The sequence below is a fragment of the Halichoeres trimaculatus genome, unplaced genomic scaffold (assembly GCF_033239565.1).
Source record: "Halichoeres trimaculatus isolate MK-OKI-2021-1 unplaced genomic scaffold, fHalTri1.1 fHalTri1_scaffold_15, whole genome shotgun sequence".
NCBI lineage: Eukaryota > Metazoa > Chordata > Actinopteri > Labriformes > Labridae > Halichoeres > Halichoeres trimaculatus.
In genome coordinates, this window is record NW_027437193.1 from 25369643 (window position 1) to 25393580 (window position 23938).

At 41.1% G+C, this 23938-nt stretch overlaps 1 protein-coding gene across 1 annotated transcript in view; it reads left to right on the forward strand.

Moving 5' to 3' along the window:
• Positions 1–23938, forward strand: part of LOC141804879 (uncharacterized) — a 57025-nt gene that overhangs the window by 13005 nt on the left and 20082 nt on the right. The window contains exons 26-56 of the mRNA XM_074689534.1: positions 1544–1677; positions 1878–2036; positions 2521–2704; positions 2805–3016; positions 3269–3457; positions 4386–4528; positions 4644–4803; positions 4901–4984; positions 5511–5648; positions 5824–5940; positions 6023–6115; positions 6210–6430; positions 6504–6697; positions 6817–7062; positions 7156–7385; positions 7536–7700; positions 9271–9348; positions 10601–10969; positions 13234–13587; positions 13985–14320; positions 14408–14539; positions 14643–14795; positions 18101–18217; positions 18319–18492; positions 18585–18789; positions 21086–21240; positions 21314–21426; positions 21497–21578; positions 21970–22107; positions 22197–22359; positions 22473–22588. Of these exons, the coding sequence (XP_074545635.1) occupies positions 1544–1677; positions 1878–2036; positions 2521–2704; positions 2805–3016; positions 3269–3457; positions 4386–4528; positions 4644–4803; positions 4901–4984; positions 5511–5648; positions 5824–5940; positions 6023–6115; positions 6210–6430; positions 6504–6697; positions 6817–7062; positions 7156–7385; positions 7536–7700; positions 9271–9348; positions 10601–10969; positions 13234–13587; positions 13985–14320; positions 14408–14539; positions 14643–14795; positions 18101–18217; positions 18319–18492; positions 18585–18789; positions 21086–21240; positions 21314–21426; positions 21497–21578; positions 21970–22107; positions 22197–22359; positions 22473–22588 (5354 nt within the window). The remainder of the gene's footprint in view (positions 1–1543; positions 1678–1877; positions 2037–2520; positions 2705–2804; positions 3017–3268; positions 3458–4385; positions 4529–4643; positions 4804–4900; positions 4985–5510; positions 5649–5823; positions 5941–6022; positions 6116–6209; positions 6431–6503; positions 6698–6816; positions 7063–7155; positions 7386–7535; positions 7701–9270; positions 9349–10600; positions 10970–13233; positions 13588–13984; positions 14321–14407; positions 14540–14642; positions 14796–18100; positions 18218–18318; positions 18493–18584; positions 18790–21085; positions 21241–21313; positions 21427–21496; positions 21579–21969; positions 22108–22196; positions 22360–22472; positions 22589–23938) is intronic.

Sequence of the window (23938 nt, forward strand, 5' to 3'; positions counted from 1 at the left end):
AATTTAGACAGAAGGAAAACCTAGTAAGCGCGACTACAGTGCTTTAAGTTAGTTGACTGATACGGCCAGCGGTCACACCATCCCAATATGAACCAGACTTTAGCGGGTTTCACACACGCGCACGGCCCGCCTACGTCATCGTGAAGCGTATGTTTACATGAAGCACAATCTCATCAGTAAGTGAGTGAGTCGAAGACAGCTCTGCTCCAACTTTAGAGACTTTTTAGACTCATGGTAAGTTGTTTTGGCCCGACACAGCCCTCTAACACCCCTACTTTGTTTACAATGATTGTCGAGAGATGCGCTCGCGGTGATCATACGTCATGGATCACACGCGCTGTCCGCGTGCATGAAGTAAACCGTGCCGAAGCCACCTGCGTGAAGTTGGCCCCCCACCCAACGCAAAACTCAATGAAAATAGTCTCAGTCGTTTGTGCTACGTTAGTGCTGGTTTGTGCAGAAAAAATATCACACCTGTCCGAAGTGCGCCAAAGCAGAGAAGTGAATCCTGCCCAGTGTGGTCACACTGGCCTTTCGAAACGTGCTTTAGGGCTGAAGCTGCACGGTTTGCCAGTGTGACCATGTCCTAATTAACTGCTGCAACAGTAGGCTATACGTCGACCTTCGACAACATTCAGTAATTAGTGCTGAAAATTCACCAAGATCTGGGTCTGAGACCTTCTGACCCATTCTGCACCAGAGGACAAAGAGGAGAACGGACAGATTAAGTAAAGTAGAGTAGATAAAGTAGAAAGGGACTCATATGGACTCGTATAGAGTTAGGTAATTCATTCCATCATTTGGGCAAAACAGACGAGAGGAGTCTGGCTAGAGATTTAGAGCACCAGGCGACTTTGACAAGCAGAGTCTAGTGGTCCAGAAGGACTGTAGACCTGGATGAGGGACCCCAGGCAGGAAGGAGCCGTTCTTGTCAAAGTCAATCTTTGGAACCCTGTAGGTAATTGTTTTTACTAAGTTACAGACAATTTTTTGTTATTTTTGTCTGTCAATATCTATAGAATGAGACATGTTATGGGACTTTGCAGATTAATATGGCTCATATTCAGTCTAAAAAGACACTTGCTTCCACTACAGTTTTTGCAGTATACAGACAATTAAAACAGAACAAGAACCATAAAGCTGGTCTCATTTACCCATCAAAAAGTTGTAAAACAGAAGCATCCTAGTTTTAAAATTAATGTTTTAAATGTTTTTTTTTTATGTTTTTTTATCTGGTTTGGAAAGAATTGTTGGTAAGAATAACAGTTCAGCACCATTTGTTATGAAGAAAGAAAGAGTTGCTGGCTTGTGCTCTTTGGCTTTTTTTTTTTTTGAGTATTTATTGTTAATTTAAGCATTTGGATTTGATATTACATCGTTTTTTAAAATCCTCCGTCTGTTTCTTGAGATGGAAATTATCGGTTATGACATTGATTGCCTCCTTTGGTTAATGTAAAGAATCACTGAATATCCTTAACTTCCCATCCTCTCAGAGAGAAACATGTAGCTAAACTTTTTGCTGATCTTTGACCTTTGTGTACAGGTGATGCCCGGCACCTGCGGCAGGACTGCTACACATCTCAGAGACTGAGGGGGGGAAAAGACTCAAATGTAACTTACGTCACGAGAGCAGATCATGAATTCTACTGCTCCAACACAGCTCCCATCAACCACAAGGTGACTGGAGATGTTCACATGTTCAAAGAAAACATAGTTTGTTATCTCCCCAAAATTACCTTCATCATCAGTGAGTTTACACTGTACTATAAAATACATTTTATGCAAATAATGTTAACTTCCAGCTTTTTGAATGTTTTAATTACTTTCAGTACCCTGAGACTTGGAGCTTTATGGTCTTTGTATTCATGTATCTACAGGTCCATTTCAGGCACGAGGAGAGCCCCAGCCACATTAAATCTGTCCTGGATGTAAGCTATGGAAAACACTGGGACGAGATCAACAACAAGCGCACACTTCTTCTGAGCCAGTCCTTCAAAAATCAGTCCACGCCAAATCACACAAGCTACTCACTCGAGGTGAACAGACATGCATGTGTGACAGTATTAATACATGTTTGATTCCAGGTGAGCAGTTCTCCATGTGGCTGCTCATGTCTTTGGAGTGACCACTTCTGATCTGATCCAGCCTGATTTAGGTTCAAATAAACATGTGCACAAACCTATTAAAACAAGCAAAAACTGTGATACAGACTAAAAAAAGAGAGTGGAGGATAGGAAAAGAAGACAAAGGTGTTGAAAACTGATTGAAAATTGCCATCCTCAGATGCAATGAGAGCACCCCAGGGCTGTCCACTTTGGTTGAATCTTTCCAGATATGTGTTAACAAGCTGTAAACAGAGCCTCTGTCTTTATCTATGTCTGTGCTTCTATTAGATAAAGGAAGAGTTTTATCTCAGGCAGCACATAGCATTGAAACAGGGTTTTCATACTGCAAGATAATACTTCTATTTGACTAATATAAACATGAAATGTCTATTTGCTTTCTCTTTGATTCCTTCAGTTTAGTTTACAGGTGCCAGAAAAGAATCTAAACTACAGGACTCAGCTTCTGCACTCTCATCTGAGGCAGAGTGGGTCTGAGAGCAGCACCCACCTTAAAGTCAACTACAACAACCTGATGCCGTTGGTGGCTGGACTACACTGGAAAAGCCCACCCAAAGACACCCTGCTGAAAAAATGGGAAGGTTAGCCCAGCTGCAACACCTGACTCAATGTTTACATAAATGTTATGAAGTTAAAAGTGACGTTTCATTGGATGCTTCACCTGTCTGTCTTAATGTTCAGGCACATTTAACATGGACACACCGTGGCTCTACATCTACACCTCACACAAACTGAGCCAGCAGCAGCTCCACACGCTGCACCTCACATCAGAGCTGACAGCCAGCAAGTGGCTGACCGTCCGTAACCTCCAGCTGGAGGGTTTTTACAGGGACAGAGGCAGAGAGAGGGAGGCCCGTCTGCAGCTCTGTACACCAGCTGTCACCTACATCCAAGTGAGAAGAGAAGAAATTCATTTGTGTTAATGCGCACAGTATTAGCTACTTTGATTTCCCAGTACTGTTTTGTTTTTTGAACTACATGTGGCTTAATGAAGCGAAAACATGGGGGAATAAAAGGGGCAATGAGTTATGGTCTGCCAATTTGATCTAGTATTTGTTGTACTGAAAATGCTGACACAGATTATATTTAACACAATATATAATGTTATTAAATGTGTATGACCTGATGCTTTTTCCTCTCTCCAGGTAGAAGGTTGGGGTGTGGTGGGGAAGCAAAGTACCAGGGTCTCATGCTCCATTAGCTCCCTGTGGTCTCCTCCCCTCAGAGGAGACGTCTCTCTGGAGGCCTCTAAACTCAGCCACACCCTGCAGATTGCCTCCACCTATGGCAGGAACAACATGAGCCTCACAGCCGCTCTGAACACTGTAGATAAGGTGGGTGGAAACACTGTGCTGTTAAAGTCCCCTAAAATAAAGTGGTATATATATATATATATATATATATATATATATATATATATATATATATATATATATATATATATATATATATATATATATACATATATATATATATATATATATATATATATATATATATATATATATATATATTTATATATATATTCCGGTTTTCTGGCTCAAATTTGGGTGTAAATTCTCAAATCACTTTAAAACTGGCAATGTCAGTGTCTGTGTGTGTCTCTCTCTCCCTTTCTGTGTGTGTATGTGTGTGTGTATCCCTCTCTCTCTGTCTCAATTTCTAGCCTACAGACATCACCTTTTAATTCAAAGTTATATCTTGATACCACTGAGTTAGCTTGAATAATGTTGGTTCAGAAATATGTTTGCTCATTATTTGTTTAGTGCCATCATCAGGCCATTTACATGACATTTAAATGGAGTGGATAGGACCTTAAGTATTTTGTTTTTGTATCAAGTTAAACTTCCAAGCTTTATTAGTCTTTAGCCAACAGTTATGTAGCAAACAGGTGACTGGATCGTAAAATCTAACCTTAGCTAATGAGTCATGGTATATTTTTTTGTTTTACCCTAGTTCTGACCAGAATTCAGTCAGATTTTTCTGTTTATTTTAGTTTCTTTCCAGTTGTGGGAGGTGATCTGGTGATTAAAAAAAATCCATACTACAAATAGAATAGAATAGAATAGAAATGGAATAGAAAATACTTTATTGAAATGATGATGACAAATGACAAATGACAAATGACAAATGATCTGGAACAAAGTGTAACATTATTAAAGGGCATTAGCCCACAAAATGTCAATGGCTAGTTAGTTATAGTTTTAGTTGTCTGACTTTTAGTGTTCTAAAAACATTTACATCTCTGTTTACTTTTTGTAGAAGTTAAAAAAGAAGCAGGCACATCTAAAGGTGACTTTCTCAAAGCCAAGAAGTCCTTCCACAGATCTGGAGTTTGAGGGGGTGGTAGAGGAGTTAAAGAAGGACAAGAAGATTTATCAGAAAACAGCGATGCTACATCTCAGGTCAGTGCCACAATCTAATTCAATTTTTATGTCTTTATTTTGTGTTGTTTTTTTTTGGGATTTTGATTAAAATTTCAGCTGCTGCTGACCCTAATAGCATTTTGGTTTTGCACAGACAGCCCCTCCAGATCTTTCCTCAGACTCTGCTCCTGCAGGAAACTTTCACAGTCGACCTTGTTAAAGGACTCTATGTGCTGCAATCTAAAGCTGGTTTCCATGGCAACAGAGAAATCATCCACAAGCTCAGCCTTGGCTATAGACTGCCAAAACCTTTTGTGAGTTCATAAAACTTAGTTAAATTATTCCCTCAGTTTATATTGTTTGATATTTCTCAGAGATATTTTTCTTTGTTTTGGTTCTTCTCTTGTTCAGGTGTGTTCAGCTCTCATTCATTCTTTTAGACCAGACGTTATCCCCTCTGACTCAGAAATCTGTGTGACTGTGTTCAATAATCAGGTGAGCTGATGTTTTCAAAGAGGGCTATGTATCAGTATGATCTAACTTCAGTGTTGATACTGATTTTAGTGCTGTTGGTCAGAAATTTTGGGTTACAGATCCCCAAACTGTACGGTGGCCTACAAGGGTAGACAATCTGCAACAGCCTGGGCAATCTTCATGAAGCATATTTAAAATAATGCAGAGCAAAAAACACATGAAATCATAAAACATCAGAACAGAAAAACAAATGTTCTCTCAGTGATTCCTAAAGTTTCAACTATTTACACATAAAAATAAAACTCACACAACTTAAGCTTAAAAAAAGAATTATTTGCTTAAGTGACTGCTACTTCTTTACAGTTTCTGCAGTAGAGATTGGCCTTAAGTGGCGTGTTTATGGGTTTTTAAAGATGCATTGTTTCTGCATTTGCAGCTCGTTTCTCCAGATGAATACTGTCCTGGTCTTTACTAATTTTCTACCACTGTGCTTTACACTCTAAAATCTTAGTTTAGATTATTTTTGTAATGAAATGCTTCTTTTCAGACCCACAAAAATGTACTAGGAAGACTGAGGGTTGGTAGCAAGGAGAAACTGACTTTCTCTGGTAAAGTTCAAATGAATCCTTTGAATTCAAATCACCACATGGTTCAACTTCGAGCCAACTACACCCACCAGCTTCAGGTAAACAACTTCTCACTGGATAAAACATCATTTTACTGATCGAACCTTTTCCAGCTGCATTTATTTATTTATTTATTTATTCATTTTTATTTTTACAGTAAAGGCTTGCTATGTGTTAGCTGTGGAGATTATGTGTGATGAACTTGTGGTCCGGTCATTGTCTCTGCTGTTACAGCTGCAGATCCCCTCCTCTGCTATAGTGGAAGGAAATGTATTTTGGGACCCCAAAAGCAACACAGGCTTTGATTATCACGCTAGAGGGAAACTGAGAATAGAGCGTCAGGAGTGCAAAGTGAGTGAACCAATCAGTTTAGCTTTCTCTGTTCAATGAAAAGTGTTTTTGATGAAGTTTTTTGTTTTGTGTGTTATTTAAGATTTCTGTACAACTCAATGGATCATCAGGAAGGGTCGATCTTCATTCATCACTGAGTCATCCCTTCAAATCAAAAATCCCCAAGACATTAGAGGTGGGTGATTTGATTTCAGTGAAGCCAAAATTGAAAAGAAAATCATTGGATTCTCCCCCTCAAAGTATATGAGCTTATTATTTTGTTGTGACAGGTGAAGGCAGCTGCAGATATTTCCTCAGTGGCTGGTAGAGGACGCAGCTCCTTGAAAGTGAGAGCTGATGGGAAGGACAGGGTCAACCTGGAGGCCCTGATGTCCCACACTCTCCGAAAGGGAAACAGAGCTGTGGAGCTGAGGGTGAATGTATCCCAGAGTGTGCTGCTCTCTGCCACAGACCTGCGTGTAAACATGGCAGCCAACACGTCCTCAGACAGGTATGTATCTTCACAAGCTAAGAGGGTTAAAGGCATCAGATATACGGTGATGATGAACTCTTCTCTGTCGCAGCGTTTCTGTCCTTGGCTCCTACTCACAGGGACACGAGGGTTTGCTGGCCCACGTCAAAGGTTCTCTGAAAAACACACAGGGTCTCCAGGTGGATGTGTCAGGTGACCTGAAGCACTCTATAACAAGTCTTCATTTCTTACCTCCAGTCTTGGGGTTGGATGGGGTGCTGGGACAGTCGGATGCTCTCGTTGAGGGTAGAGTATAATTTGATTTACTATCTGCAGGTATCAAATATTTCATAGTTTGTGTCATTTCTAAGTTTCTTGACAAACATTCTGAGCTCTTTTGATCCTTTTTATTTGTTTAAATGTAGGACAGCTGAGAGTTAGAGCGGCTGAGACCTTGTACAGTGTTGTGCTAAAACATCAGCAGGATACTGAGGACAGAGAGGAGAAGGACGGGATGAGAGGAAATGAGCTGCATGTGTCCCATGATTGGCTGTGTGTTTGGTTTGGGGTGGAGTATTTGTGTTTAAACGTCAGCCGTCTGCTTGGAAGTCAAGGGACGGGTGAAGTGGACATGAGACTTTCTCACTCCTTCCACCTGCTCACTGCAACAGGTGATCTTTACTTCATACAAACTACATCACTTTACCTTTTTTCAACATTATAATCTCTCAAGGTCCCTCATCCTCTTTGTCCTTTGGATCCAGGTTTACCTGCTAACAGCAGTGCCAAGGGGCGATGGGTGAGGTCTGATGGTCAGGTGTCCGTTTTGGCAGAGCTGCAGGCCGGACCTGAACACCTCAGAGCTGAGTTTAACGGAGGCAGAACAGACCAGGTTCCCTCACGGTGGGAGTACTCCTGCAGGCTGCAGCATCAAGTCAAAGCATTGCTAAAGAGAGGCTTACCAAGCTCCATGCAAGCCAAAGCTCATTACCAGGTGTAGGCCTGTTGTCTGTTTGATCTTTAAAAAGTTAGCATGTTAACAAAATACTCATAAAATACTCATAAAATATGTGATGCTGTTTTAGACGTATGCACATGCCTGTTTGCATTTCCTGTGTGCTAATGTTTTTCTTCCTGCCGTCAGTTTCAGAGAGGCGGCGTGGACACAGGGTTGATCCTTCACATGGAAGACAAGAAAACAGCTGATGTTTATTTTACTGTTGGAGACAAAAATGGCACAGTTGTGCTGGTAGCGTCTCTCTCTCAACAGATATCTCTGCTACAGGGGTTAATACCAAACTCTTTGCAGGTAAATATGATTTTTTTTAATTTCTTGGGGCAGATTTCTGTCTATAACTGTTAGTTGGATCTTTGACTGTATATGAATATGGTGGGCCCAAACATTGATCCCTGAGGTACACCATAATCTATGGTGGCCCTGAAGGGCAATGGGAATGAATATTTCAAAAACACAAAATACATTTCAGAAGAACTAATACTTTTCACAAACCATGAAAATATTTCAAAAAAGACAAATACATTTCACAGAATGCAAATAAAATTCACTGATCACAAATCAAAAGTAACCGATCACAAAACAAATTTCACCAATCCCAAAATTAATTTCACCCATCACAAACTGAATTTCACTGATCACAAAATAGATATCACGGATCAGAAAAAAATCACGAAATAAATTTCACGAAACTGGAAAGGGTAAGACCTGTGTCGTCGAGTGAGACCGTGATACTTGTCTCTGATTGGACAAACCCATAGAGTGGTAAGTGCAATAAATAAACCTGCGATGTCCTCGCATGAAGGTCCCGCATGGATTCAGCTCCCGGAGCAGTCGCATTACGGGTCTTCCTATTCGACACGGACCATGCTCCTGCTTGAGCGTGAGCCACATTGTTCGGTTCCCAAACAGTTGTCCAGGTCCCAGCAGCTCGGCCAATATCCCCCTCCTGATAACATTCAACAAAGAATATCCGCCCCTTCTCTGTAGCCCAAGGGCTCTTAAGGGTTTTTAGTGCAGGGGTGGCCAACCAGTCAGAGACCAAGAGCCACAAAGATTACCGTGGTACAACAAAGAGCCACATCACCCACGTGGTCTGACAAACGCACTTCCTGTCACACAACAAGGAAATGACATAAAATAAAAATCAATACATTTACAATTTTCAAAGCAAGATTAACTGTGTTTGTAAGTGTGTTTAAATTCGTACTGGAAGCTGTGTCAAAGACAAATTTCTGTTTTTACTGCCAAAGAGACAAAGTTCTATCTATCTATCTTTCTCTTAGAGAAACTGAAACTTAAGTATCAGTCTCATTACCCAAGTATTGATCAATACTGATACCAACATTAGCATCAATTTATCAATATATAAGATTGATCAGCACACGACTACTCATAACAATATATGTATAAATATTTTTTTTAATAAATGGATTCAAGAGCCACACACCGAAAGGCAAAGAGCCGCACGCAGCTCCTGAGCTGCAGGTTGGCCACCCCTGTCTTAGTGATATGTGTATATAATGGTAAATGGAAATCGTTTCTATAATCACACTATATGTATGTCCCTCGTGTACTGTCTTATCAAATCAAGCTTCTCCTCCATCCTGGTTGATGCTTGAAACTTCATGCTGGTTCTGCTATAGCCGGTATCCAATGTAAGAAATCTAACTACCCTCTCTGCATTACCAGAAATAAACATGACCATGTCATTAAAAATATCCATTTGGACTGGCACATTGATGTCTACTAATTTTTCTCTTGCTGGTCAAAAGTTCAGTAATTACTTCAGAATCGTTTCTCTCCTCTCTCGGTGTCCTCTTTTGAAAACAAACATTGCTAACAGGAGGTTTTGTTTTCACAGATGAACTGCACAGGGGACGCCACTGCAGACCGACTCTCGGCCCAGTGCTATGGAAATGTGGCTGGTGGCCCTGTGGAGGTACGAGTCCTTTGCTCCTATAGACCTCACAGCAGGCTCTGCTATGGTCTGTCAGTCTTCCACCCAAACCTCAGCGCTGAAGCTAAAGGCTGCTACACTCCTAATGGTCTGAAAGAGCTCAAAGCTAGCTTCACTCATTCTTCAGTGCTGCTGGTGAAAATGGGCCTGCCCACACAATCCAGTGTCAGGCTCCTGCTCCGGCCTGGGCCACAGAGGTGGGCTCTTGGCATTGAGTCCGTTATTGGTTCTTGGGAAATGAACTCTAATGTGGGACTGAGGCTGGAGAAACCTGGGATGTATGGCTGGTATGGGCTGCTTCAGTTTGGGACTGGTAGTATTTTTCACAAGGCAAAGCTGACAGGTCGGCTGAGGTTGGATAGTTGGTGTCACATCTGGGCAGATGTCAATGCAACTCTAGACTCTGTTACTTCAAGTCTGTTGGTGTCTGTCAGGTGTAAAGGTTTTGGGAGGATGATGTTGGTGAAAGTTGGGAAAGTTGAAGAAGGTAGGTCTCATAAAACTGCCTTAACGATGCTCGGACAAGCAGTGAAAGATGGATTCAAAGCTTCGCTGGGTTTGGAAAACGGGCAAAACTCAGTTCAGTGCCTTTTATTCACACTGCTGAAGGACCAGAGAGCTGAAGTCGACCTGACTCTGCAGCATCACTGGTCCTCTCTGGCCACAGTCATCCCAAACAGAGTGGACCTGAAGGGGTCTGGTCAGCTCATTGATGACTCCCTCTCTGGAAGAGCTGAAGTCTCTTTCAACACACGCTCTGCCCAAATCAACATGACTGCTGCCTGGAAGCCATCCAACTCTCTGAGGGTCATGATTCAGCAAAACATGTCGACTGCTGCTTTACCGGAGGAGCTCGCTGTGAGCATGTCTGCAACGGCAGGTGGAGCTGGATTTGAAGTGGAAAGTGACGCGTGCTCTTTGCTTCTCCTGGTGAATCAGCCCAGAGTAGGAGAGACACGGAGGAGCCGCTGGGATTTGTTTGCTCACCAAAGATGTGTCTTACTGAAGGTTAGAAAGGAAACAAGATGAACTACCCTGACACTTGTTTCACAACTAAAGGAAAGCGAAAGAAACATCTTTATTTATCAGATGACTCTTGTCTTTCCAAATCAGTTTCAATCCCACTGATGACACAACAAAAATACCATGAAGACTACGACTGAAATTATCCTCAGCCTCACAGGGATTTTTAACAACACATAAAAATTATTCTTTTTTCACTTTTTCTCTGCAGACTCTTCTGCCATCACCAGCTTCAGCCAACATCTCCATCACTCGCTCTGGGTGTTCCACAGACCTCGGCGCTGTTCTCCACGCTGGAGGAGAGCAGAAAGGCAGCCTTATGCTGAATTTAACTTGTCACCCACATCTCAGTCTGAAAACATCCGTCCAGCACTCTATAGAGACCATACAGCTGCTTGGATTCCCCACACATGGAGGATTAACCCTGCACACTTCCCCGACACGTCTTCCTGGAGCAGAGTTTGGTCTGGAGCTTGGAGGTTTTTATTTCAGAGGGAAATTTGAGGGAACTGGGACTTCATGGGCAGAAGAGGAGCAGACCTACACTTTAAACGTAACCAACTTCTGTCCAGCTCTACAGGTAACAACATCAATACATTTTACTGAATGCTGCTTTCAGAAAACTGAGGAAACTTTAATGTTTAATTTTTAAATATTAGTGTTCCCCCTCACTGTGATAACACATTGCTATTTCTCTCATCACAGTTTAAAGACCAAAACTCTCACCTGCCTGTCCACACAGCTCTCTTAGGAAAAGTTTCAAACTTGTCAAAAGTTTAAAGGTGCTGTGAGGAGTTTGAAAGTGATCTTGAAAAAGTCTCCCTTCTAGATATATTCCTGATCGTAATCCACACTTTAAAATGAGATTATCACCCCCAATATTGCTGGTTACGGGTTATTTTGAATTGCTACTTCTTAGCTTCCATGTCAGGTCGACCAGGGCCCTATTCTACCAAGCAAGTTCAGCCTAGCGAGATAGCCTTGGAGCTACCTCGCTGAACTGAGCGCGGTAGCCGGCGATCTTGCTACACGGTTTTACGACGCTGGTTATCAACCTCATGAGTGGATCCAGCTAGTCAATGGGTGTGTGCATGCATATAACGCAAGGTTTACACAGGACGCGCTGCGCGCAGAATGAAAGCGCAGCGCACGGCAGTTTCGGATCCGCGCCTGGGTTAACCGATGTAATTGTTCAGCGCTGCGCGCAGAACGGCTCGGGCTCTGGAGCGCCTCCGCTTCTCTCTATTTTTTCCGCAAGCCGCGCCAGCCGCAAGCACCAGTTGTAAAGTTTTGACGGAGCAGATGGAAACGTCCGATCACTGCCGAGCTGAGTCCATGTCTGATCACACACAGCTAGAGGTTAATTAGCCTTTAGCTCAGGCTGTATCACTCTATAACGCAGGGGCTAAACTGTTTGTGTTAATGTTCATTCCAACCCACAGTCAGCAGTTATTCTGCAGTGGTCTGTTCAAACTTGAGAGTCTATCAATAAAATGAAGAGTGAGGTTACATTAGCTCTGCTTGGTAGATGACTGGCAGGACATAGCTAACCAGGATTTACTGATGTTACACATTACAGACATATCTTAGAGCACCTGGCTGCCAGCTGTGCTGAATATAAACGGCTACTAAACTACTTACAAACTGACAGCGTTTACTTGTTGTCTCGTCAATCTACAGATACATCGAAGCACTGCACTGCTGATTTTGCTAACATATTGTCGGCTGCTACAATGTTTGCTTGATGTCACGTTTCAAATAGTAGCACTACCTAACTGTACTGATAAGTCCCTTACCTCGTGCGTTGTATCCAGTAAAAAGTTGTCTTGAACAAAGAATTTTTTTTTTGATCTGATCTCCATTTGATTCCAAAACAAACACATGCCTCACTAAAAGTAATTTATGACAGTGTGGGTGAGACGCCGGGCCAGAAGGTGGCGAGGGAGTGCAATTAAAACAGATCCTCCTCATAGCATCTTTCAAGTTTATCCTTTCAGGCTCAAATTAAGTTTTAGTGACGGAAAAAATCAGATATCTGGGGAAAAATATCATATGGGGTAGTTATATACAATTATGACTTTTTTTGAGAGACTTTCACATGCAATGCATTCTGGGATGTTGCAACGCTGTAATAAAGCTAACCCTAGGGAAAAACCCAGAGGAGATAAAATCTACTAATTGGTGTGTACTGTATCTGTATATTTATATATTCTGGATTCATCTTATGCAGTTTTGGTTTCAAATTAATGGAGGTTCGTAGTGAAACTTATATGAAACTGATGCCTTGAAAATCTATTTTGGTGAAACCAAGGAGTTAGCCATGTTGGAAGTGACACAGGTCTGCCAACTGGTGGGATAGTGGGAAACTGTTTGTTGCTAATGCACAACAAAGTTCTGCAGTGGTACTTCTGGTAAAAAAAGGCTCATAAAATGTGGATATGGAGTATGATAAGTATAATTAGGTAACTAGCAATTAGCTGTTGCAAATCTGCAACGTCTGCCTTGAGAAGGTTAAGACTGTTTAGCAGAGAAAAATATAAAACTAGAGTTTTATCACCCCTATCCAAATTCCCACATTCTTAACTATACTTAACCCCTTTTAAAAAAGTAAATTAAATGGATGAGTAATGATGCTGTTCCTTCTCAACATTGCCTTTTTTCTAGTCTCCATTGTAGTTGTTTCACCTGAGCACATGAAATTTAACAGATTACAGGAAGACTCTTCAACCACCAGGGGGCATACATTCATTTTTTTCCCAATCCTAAAAGATTTCATGAAGAGTGTTATTTTTATTCATTTTTTTAATTAAATGTGTAACTGGAACATTTCTGTCATCACCACAGAGAACGGTCCTCCCGGTGTCCCTGTCTCTTCAGGGCCTCCTCTCAGTCTCTCCCAGCTGGCTCTCTTTGACCTCCTCTCTGAAGGCAGATGACCAGGACCTCACCCTGCAGCTGAGCCAGTCCTGTAGGCCTCCTCACCTCTCAGGGACCCTTACACACTCCATCTTCACTCTGAAGAGCCTTGGGGTCCCCCAGATATTCAGTATAGATGCCTCCACTCCTCTGGACCCTGAGCAGGCGGGGACCCTGCTCATTAAAGCTGGAACATGTTATATCAGAGCTGATAGAGTGATAGAGGCCAGAGGAAGGGTACAGCGGCTCTGGGCTCTGGAGTCAACATGTCCTGTGTTCCAGGTAACGTAGCTTTCTGTGAATGCGTTTTAGAGTCATACTGAAGTACGTTATACGTCTAAACCCAAACTCTTACTCAAGATGCCGTGCTGCCATGAAGCATGACAGTTCTGCTTGATGGAGCAATGACATAACATTTAAAATCTGTTGCTTGTAAAGATTATGCAGCTAATTTACAACTGATATACATGTCTGGTCTCATTCATGTGCAGATTATTTCTTTGACTTGTTTTCGCAGCGTGTGTGTACTTTGATCAACATGGACCCTCACTCACATATAATACAGCCTGATTGTCATCACTTAAGTCTCTATCTTATGATTAACCATAAATTTGAGCACAAAGACTCCTCTTTTTTTGGTAAAGTCAGTAATTAATGTTTCTGTGTTTGGTCATACAAGGCTCATCTGAATGGCTCAGTGTGGCAGGACCCTCAGAGGACCTGGACCGTCACTGCTGACACCAATCTGAAGGGGAGACAGGGTTTCCTGAGGCTGAATGCAAGGGGCTGGCCGGACCTGAGTGTGGAGGGTGAGCTTCGTCACAACCATCCTGCTCCCAGAAACTTCCCACAGCTCAGCAAACTGAGAGTCACCCACAGGGTGGGAAGACAAGGGCACGACAGTGAAGCCTTCATTCAAATGGACGAGTGTGCTGTGGGAGTCAGTGGAGGTGTGATGACACAGGCCGACCTGCGGGGGTCGCTGTTGTATAACAACAACTGCACTGTGATTCAGGTACAGAAAAAGCAATGCTTTATCATGAGTTATCAACTACAAAACCCATAAATATGTAAACGTTTTGCTTTGATACCTTGGCTGTAGGAGTGGGGAAGTCCTGGAAGGGTGCAGTCGTCCGGTTTGTTGGTTGTCTCCCCGACTGGTGCTGAATCCCAAGTCTCCATGGCTGTAGATGACAGAGAGTTACAGGCCTTCATGACTCTAAGGAAAACAAGGGTGTGGAAATACAGTTTTAATTTTCAAAATGAAAATTAACTGTTATTTTTACTTGAAGTGTTGTCCCGTGGGTTAAAAATGTACCTAATGTTTCTCTATCCAGGATAACAATGAAGTGTTGCTGAATCTAAACCACTCTGTGCCCCTGATGAAGAGGATGGGACTTCCGTTTAGTGCGGCACTAACTCTGAATTCAGAGAATCAAGGAAATGGCTCTTACTCTTACCTTTTCCACAGCAGTGCAGGACATCAGAAGGTAGGAGGCAGCTTTTTGCTCTCATGCTTGATAAAATGCTCTGTAATAAAGCTGAGGAAACACAGGTTTTGTTGGTGCAGGAAGGAAAAGCAGATGCACACTCACATTTGCTCCCTGTCAGAGCACAATAAAAAGAATTTAAGGCATTAACATTTACAGCTGACATCTTTATTTTTCTTTTCTTTCTTCTTCTTTTCCTTTTTAATTATAAAAAAGCTCTTACACAAGCTTTCTTTCAACATCACACACATATTCAAAGATAAATGGGATTAAAAATTGATTTCATCCCTGTTAAACAATTTTAAACCATGGATGTGTTTATAGGACATAACTCCAAGCCAACCGCACTGCATTAATCAAGAAAGGGAACATAACTGTTTGACATCTTGTATTGGATATTTAACCCTGTAGAGCCTGACTCTTTAAAAATAGACAGAAAATTCCAGTGTTTTGGAACTGAAAAGTTTGTAAACCAGGAAAGGGTGAGTAATGGATAGTGGTATTGGGCATTGGGCAGATACCAGCTTTTTTTTAAGGTCACCTTCGGGTACTTTGGTACCCGTGGAGGCTGCCGATACCAGCAGCTGATACTCAACGCACCAGTAGTTGCTGCTACTAACTGTGATTTAACACCACGGTAAATATGCGTCTGGTCCATAGACTGTATCATTAACAGACGTAGTCTTCAGAAGTCACCCGTCTGTTTGTAAAACAGATTTTTGAAGCAAATCAGCTATCTCTGCCATGTTGGAAGAGGCAAGGGCTGCAAGTACAGCTATAGGGCGCCCGTCAGTCACGTGACCTGAGCTGTGCCTCTGATTTGGCAAGCTCACGATCTTGATATCCAATAAACTGCTGAGTTAGAAAAAAACCTCACCCCCTGTACAGTGTGTGCTGATAGTGAAATTAGTGATTCAGACAGTACACTGTAAACCTGGATAAGTTGAGTTTACTTGAAAAATGTAAATATAAGTTAATTTAACTCAACATCTTAAGTGGTTACAATTATTATGGAAAATCATTCTACTGAATGTCTTTAATCAAATAAACCTGATGCTTATTTGTTACAAATTAAAGTATGAAGTAATGTTAAAAAATGTTGCATATCACTGTAAAACATAAGTTGACCTTACTCAAAACTGAAAGGTGGTGGTCTGTGCTCCATGGCACTGGGTCTTGCACCAACTGACTTTTGCAGTGTGTACCTGGTTAATATATTTATAGATGAAGTTTTTGACTGGACTATCATGCTATTTAGGGTAATTTTATAATTAAGTGTAAAAAGATATACTTCTTTATTTATTTTTGACACAGTCAGTCCACACCACATAGAGCATGGACAGCTGATTGATGCCACGAGGAGCACAGACAGCTGGTCCATGCTGTGACGCACAGACAAACAGTCTGTGTCATGTGGAGCACAGAGAACCTGTGCCACTGCTGCACGTCCAGAAACACAGCAGGGTCTCATATCGACTGCGTCTCCTCCTCACTCACTGTTACAAACGCAGTCACAAACTAATGATTTTAAGTTGTTCTTATTAAACAGCAACATAAGTTAAATCTTCTCAGAAATCATCATTTTCAACTCTGAAAACTCAGACATTTGAGTAAATTGAACTTAGTAACAAATTTTAAGTTTTCATATCTTAATCCAATGGAGAAACTTGAACTTTGGGGTTTACAGTGGAGACATGTTTTGAATGAGGCTGTAAATAGGTTAATTTCTGCTGTGAAAAGGTGTTTTTTTTTTTTGGCTTGATGTGTATGTGACTTCCAGTACTTCCAGGGCCAACCTCAAGCTGACACTGGAAAAACAGAAGAGTCCCTTCAGTTTGTCCAGAAAACAATATTTAAACTCTGACAGTTGTTTGTTTTAGTTTGCTGTATTTTAATTTATATGAAAAAATCCTAAACTCAGAGAGAGTTGTTGGTGTTTTATTTCGGACTTAACAGCAGAGTGACTGTGCTGTCTTTGTTTAAAATGATCTGTCACTGTGAATTGAAATTTTATGTATCAAAAGTACAAGTAGTATCAGTACTCGGTATCAGTGAGAACTCAAGAGGGAGTACTCATGCTGGTATCATTCTGAAAAAAGTGGTATCGAACAACCCTATTAAAAAAACTTTTAACAAAATCCACAAGAAATATTGCTATTATCGATTGTTATCATATATTTTTTGTATCATATTTTTTTTATCATATTTGATAAATTTGGTGGTTTTGGCAACTTTTTTGTAAAGTTTTTTTTAGTAACTATGCATTCTTTCATTGCAGAAAATACTTTAAAAAATACTTGAAATTAAATTTTCTGGATGATTTTATGAGAGCAGCTTTTTTTTTTTTTTTTAAAGACAGTTTGGCTGCTCGTAGAGGTATGATAATCCTCAAGGGGGGTAGAATACAATTTTTATATTTTTTTGAACAGGCTTTTAAGAAAATTTTTCATCATGTTGATGAGCCAGAGGTATTTAAAACTCCTCTATTAAATATGATTGTTATAGGGTTCTATAAATCTATCTTTATTTACAGGTGTGTGTACGTATGTGTGTGTGTGTGTGTGTGTGTGTGTGTGTGTGTGTGTGTGTGTGTGTGTGTGTGTGTGTGTGTGTGTGAGCTGTTTAGGTTAAGTTATACATTTTTAAAAGCCCTTTTCTTCTTCTGCTCCTGAATTCTTTCTTCTACTTTAATCAATTCATGCCAGTCACATCACTGTTTACCTTTTGATTTTATTTATTGACCTTGGTCTCTTTTTTGTATCCTCCTTTCATGTGATGTTGTTTTATAAACCTTATTGAGTTTTATTGCTGTGAATATGACTGCTTTTAAAAATCTGCTCTCTAAATCTTTTTTGTAATACGCCTTTATTTCATGTAAAACTTTGTCTTACTCCCTTTTCTCCTCCTCCCATCATACCAGCCTCACTTTTATGATTTAGTGAAAAATGACTTTGCATTTTGTCCTGCATATGTATTTGATGTGTTTTAAGTGTTTCCAGTCAACAAAATAACCCTCAAATATCTTTTGTTTGTACTTTAAATGTCTAACGTTGTCTGTTTCATAAAAAAGTTCTCTCAGGAGCTCCATATAAGAGAACATGTGTCATTTTTTCCTTTGTTTCAGGTTTTTTAGTGTGGGATCTGGAGTATTAGGAAATTTGTGTCCTCTCAGGAGACGGAGGGTGTAAAATCTTCTTCTCCTCAAATAATCAGAGAGCAGTTTTTGTGGATACCAGATGGAAAAGGTTTCTTTGATTAAGTATGCGTAGCTTATATGCTTTATAAAACGTCTAAATGTTTTACAGGTAACTCAAGAGATGACAGTATTAAAGACGTCTGAAGCAATGGGAGTGAGGAGTCGTTTTAAACACACGGTGAACTATCTGAAGAAACTAGGAGTCCCTGCAAACAACAGCATCCAGGTGAAGAAAAGTCCAAAAGCTCCTGTTTTATACTTCAGACATCTCTGTTAACAAATGTTGTGAATGTTATGTGAGGGTATGTGCCGTGGTTGTGTGTGCAGGTCCAGTTTGGCTCTGCCGAGGGGAGAGCTCTTACCCTACAGTCTGAGTTTGGAGGTCAGGAGGCAGGAATACGACTGAGGATGAAATGTTTCCCCATGGCCAAAGAGATAAGAGCAACCATGTGGCACAGCTGGTCATGGCTACAGGACAGAGGACTTCCACTCAATATTGAGGTCAGAGTACGTTTCTCCTACGCTTTTTTAAAATCACAGTCAAGCATTTTTTTCCTTTAAACCCATTCACCTCTTTGTTGTCCTTCGCTCAGGGCCTGTGCTCCATTCAGGGACTCTCATCTCGTCTTCAGTCCCAGGCTCAGCTCTCTCTGGACGGACAGAAGCTGCTGGTCTCTGGCCTGAACGTCAGTGTGTCTGATGGACGTCTGGCTCTGCTGTTCTCCTACTTTACACCATCTTTTAATCAAACAGAAACACAGCGCAGTCTTGTCTCTGCTCTGACTGTACAGTTCAAAGGTCAGTGCTCAGCAGGGCAAATATGTTTTTCATATTTGAGTTGTTTGTCTGGAAAAATGTCCTTCAATTCAGGATGTCAAAATGAGTAAATAGCTGCCTCCCTGTTTCTTTTTCCTCTTTGCAAGACTGTTGTTCAAGTATGAAACAAATGCAACATGTGCCTCTAGATCCAAAGTTCCCCTTATAATCATGAGGGGGTTATGCCTATTAATTGTTTAGTGCAGGATCACAGACTGACCAGCAGGTGTCACCATTAATCACAATCAGAATCAAGTTTTATTGCCAAGTACACATACAAGGAATTTTACTTGGTGTGTTGGTGCAACAATTAACAAGGAAACAATACTAATTACTTTATGTACATTCTGTTAAACGGAATATAAAGAGAAAGTTAAGTTATAGAATATACAAATATACAAAAATAAATAGAAAAATAGAATAAAGTAAAGATAAAGAAGATTTATATAAAAATGAAATAATACTAAAAAAAATAATGAGAAAACAGAGGATACAAGGTGCAATGTGGAGCTGTGCTTGAGAGGCATAGAATTGCAAGTCCACACTGAGAGAAATGTGTCTTTCCTCTAGACATAATCTTCTGATTTTAATGAGCTTTCAGAGTCACAGTCAGAAATATTTCATTCATCCGTAGAGAGGAGGTCATTGTAGTTGTTCTTATGCACAATAAATGATGAAAGAATGATGAAATTAAGAGTTGGATTAACAAGAAATTATTATTAATTTAAATAACATTAATATAGAATCAATCCAGAAGTTCAGGAGTGATGTGAAAAAGCTACAAAGCGCTAAGGATTTTTTTTTTTTTTAATTACACTAAACGCAAAATGGCAAGTATACTGCACTAAGATTTTTTGATTAAAAATGTGTGGTATAAACACGTCGTTCACTGGTCAAAAATTAGATGTCATGATACTGTTATTGCATATTGCAGAATGTGATTGTCACCAATACTTTAGTCTTACTTTAATGTTATACTCCCTTTCAGCAGACTGTCTGCTACAATTTGGTGTCAGTTGCAGGTTTGAATGATAATTTGTTTCCTGACAGCGTTGGAAATTATGATGACCCAGTACATATTTCATATTCCAGATCTTAGTATCCAAAATATCGATCTGGATCGTACTTTTACATCTGTCAGAAATTGTGGTGACCTTGTCTTGTATTGTTTTGTAAAGCAATCTGACCATGTATGGTGGAGTTATATACACATATGGTGAAAACAGCCCTATCTCACAATGATAAAGAATCCTTTAAACAGTCCTGGATCCAAATGGTGATCCAGATCACCTCCAAAATTTAATCACTACTTCTTTATCCCATCTTGAACATTTCATGAAAACTTCATTAGGATCCGTTGGTTAGTTTTTGAGTTATGTTATTCACAGACAGACAAACTCCCCCAAAAACTTGACCCCCTCGGCGGAGGTAAAAATGAGTTCAGCAGAGAGGAAAGGAGAGGTAACATACAACACGCACAGGAGGAATGATAGAAAACAGAAGCCTGAAAGGCACCGACCTATGACTGCAATGATGAATGAACAGCTTTGAAGGCTTATGAAAGCGCGAACAGAGGTTTTAATGATGAGTGAAGAGGTGTCATGCACTGTGAAAGCTCTTGTTTGTGAAGCTGTGCTGGTTTAATGAAGCTTGTGATGAATATATTTTCTCTAATAGCTCAAGAGTAACTTTGTGGTGAATCTGGAAAGAGGAATCTGAAGAATAAGAACTCTGTGCAAAGTTAAAAACTGCTCCAGACTGGCTCTGGGGAATCAGCTTTGGCAGAAAATCTTTTTAAGAAAATTGAATCATTAATAAGATAAGATAAAAAGCTCCCATCTGAGGCTCATTGATATCAAAGATCTTTAAAACCTCTAGGGTTTAAAACACGTGGGCACTTTGGCTGTTTTTAGTCAGCACGCTGACATCTTTCTTTCATTTGAAATCAAACTGTCACTGCTTTTATTTTCCTTTCCTTCATTTCAAAAGCAAAACTGCACATGAAATAAAATTAATTAATTGTTTGTCTTCTGTCCATTTATCATAACAATAATTCATTTTATTTGGAGCTGCATTTCAAGTCACCCAAGGTCGCCTTTCATAAATAAAAGCATAGTAAAACATCATTAAAACAGATAATCAACATCAAACCAGTGAAGTGCACAGTGTCCAGTTAGAGCGGAAATGCCAGTTCAAACTGGTGATTGTTTTAAGTGATTAATGTTATGAAGTAACTTCACTTAAGCTCCTCACAGCAACGCTTTGCTCCTCCGTGTAGGACCGCTGCGCAGTGCCTCTCTGGACGTTCACAGACATGACTGGAGGATTGTGTTTGTCGGGGATGTAGGAGGTTTGGGAACTTATGGAGGGTCCAAAGAAGCCAGAGTCACACTTAGACACACTGTGCATGGAGAATATAAAGCCACTTTACAGGTGAGAATAACAGATTCAATGTTTGCTTACATTTGCACTTCTATTCTCAGTGTTTCTGTGTCTGTGAATCCAGGTGGAGGCCTGGGGCCGACTGACTGAATCACAGCTCAGGTGCTCGGTGGCTGTGAACCCTGCACACAGCTCCTCAATGGCACTCATCATCCAGGGTCACCATCTGCGGCATAGGTACTGTAAACAGACACAGAAGCCAAACTTGGTGACCGATCCTCTGAGTGATGGATGTTTTTCTGTACAGCAAGGACCTGATGGTGAAGATGGTCCAGAGTGTCCCTCTGATTCTGATTTACCTGCCGTCTCAGCTCAATGTGCGCTCTCAGGTGAGCTCTTGTTCCCATCAGAGACATTTCCTAATATTTCCAAAAGGAAGGAGGAACAGGTGAACATGTGACATGTACACACACTATAGCCCTGAAAATGATGGGACTCCACATCTGAGTTTCCAGTCCACTTCCCTCCATCATATAACTTTTATTACCAGTTTTTCTTTTCATGAAGAAGTACTTCTTTAAATGTTTCACAGACATTCATCTTTTGATTTCAGAAAATACCCTGAGGTTTATTCTTTATAGGTATTTGTGCAACATCTTGGCATCAGATGTAGTCTCAGGTTACGTAATTCTACCATAAATATTCTTGCCTGCTATGAAAGACTATTTTTGCCAAGATATGTTTCCCAGCACATGTTTTCATGTGTAACCTCTCCTCCAGCTGAACCAGTCTGAGTCCGGTGTGGCAGGTTTGATGGAGGTGCTGTCAGGCAGGAGGAGGCTGTGGGCCCAGGGTGAACTGTCGGCCATAGAGAGCGGATACAGACAGAGTGTGGAGCTCAAACACTCATTCCCTCAGGTATCATTAAGCTACATTAACACCCTCGCTACAAAAACATCAAGTAGTTCCTCTCTCTTCAAAGCGTCCGGATTCTCTCTGTCCTCCAGTTAAAACCAATCCCACGGGCTGTTGCACTGAGGACTGTGTGTGAAGCCAGAAACTGGGGCTACCAGGTTCAACACGGAGCTGTGTGGGGAAACCAGGAGTTCAGCCTGTCTGGTCTCTACTCTGCTCCTCCTGCCCCTGAGCTGGGAAACCAGACGCTGAAAAGTAAACACATACAGAAAATCTCCTCACCATCCACCACATTGAGCGCAAATGCCTGTGTCCTTCATGTCTCAATGCTTCTTCATCAAACTGTCTCTTCTTGTCCCTGGCTTCAGTCCAGATCAACTGTGTTCCTCGCTGGACGAGTTTAGAGTTGACTCTGGAGCGGTCGTCACAGGGTAGACTGGACAGCGTTCTGCTGGGCTGGATGAGACATGGACGACCAGAGCAGGTCAGACCTCACAGATCAAAAACATGTGAAAGACAACATGTCAAACCAAAGAAAAACAAAAACTCCTAGAAGAATTTACTACAACTTTGGGCAAAGGGACTGCTGATGAAATGCTTATGTTACTTTGACAGTTGAAAATGTCACAAGCTAGCTGCTAAATAACATCATTAGCCTCTGAAGTCACTGAATCAGCCTGATATTTTGTTAAGATGTGATGTGTTTTTAGAGTGTATCCTCAAATAGAGGTAAGTGAAGAAACATTACATGGTTGAATTCTCACTTCTTGACTTTATCTCCCAACATATTTTACAGTCCCTGAAAAAAACCCCACAAGAACGGCAGCTGTCAATCATTGTTAAATGTGACGTAAAACCTCTTTTTAACCTTGTATAACTAATGAAAATGAAACTTCTCCGAAAAAAGAGGACTTGAATACATGGCAGCCAAATGATATCTTCAAATCACTACAACAATCGGACGTGAGAAACATTTCTACGAGGTGTATTCATTTTTTAAAGTTTGACCACAGCCCATCTGGAATGACTAGAGAGCTGGATTTTTTTACCTGTACTGCAGCCAGCCACCAGAGGGAGCGGTTTTCCTGGCGACCTCTCTTCAAGCTAAGCAAGATGACATCCATTTTTTTACAGTCTATGGTAGAGACACTTTTGAAAAATACAGCCTGCCCCCCCCCCCCCCCCCCCCCCCCCACTCACCCCCCTGTGTTCCAAGATCCACTGTTCAGCTCGTATCACCCTACGCCCCCTCGTAACAAACATGACAGTCATTCCTCTTATAACACACAGTGGTAGCTTTTTCAATTGGACCAGCGCGATCAGAACCATGAATTAGTTGGGTGACGCGGGTCTGGTGTTGCCACTGCCAGCTGACCAGAGCAGAGCCGACTGTGGGCGGGGCTTTACCTCTTTCAGCGTGTCTTTCACCATTCTTTCACCAGCTCAGTTTACAAAGCTAAAGATGTGTGGCTAACTTATGCTAAAATCTGTTGACAGAGACGACCCGTTCTGACCAGCAGCGTTCAGTCATTAGCCAGTACAGGCACAGACTAACCAGAGTTATTCAGCTGACATCTCCCACTGTAGTAATTAAAGTCATTACCTGTTCAACAGAAACTCAGCTGTCTCAGCGTCAGTCTTCAGTCCCAAATCCCTATGCAGCTTTTTCCACCGGTCGTACATTTCTCCAATATTCAGTCTCTGTTGGCACCTGTATGGCTCATAATTCTTCCTTGCTTCAGCCTTTTCCTTGAAACTTTTTCGTTTTCTTCCCTTCCCTGTGGAGGGTAACAGTAACAGCTTCCTGGTTTCGGTCTTCTCTGGCTCTATGACG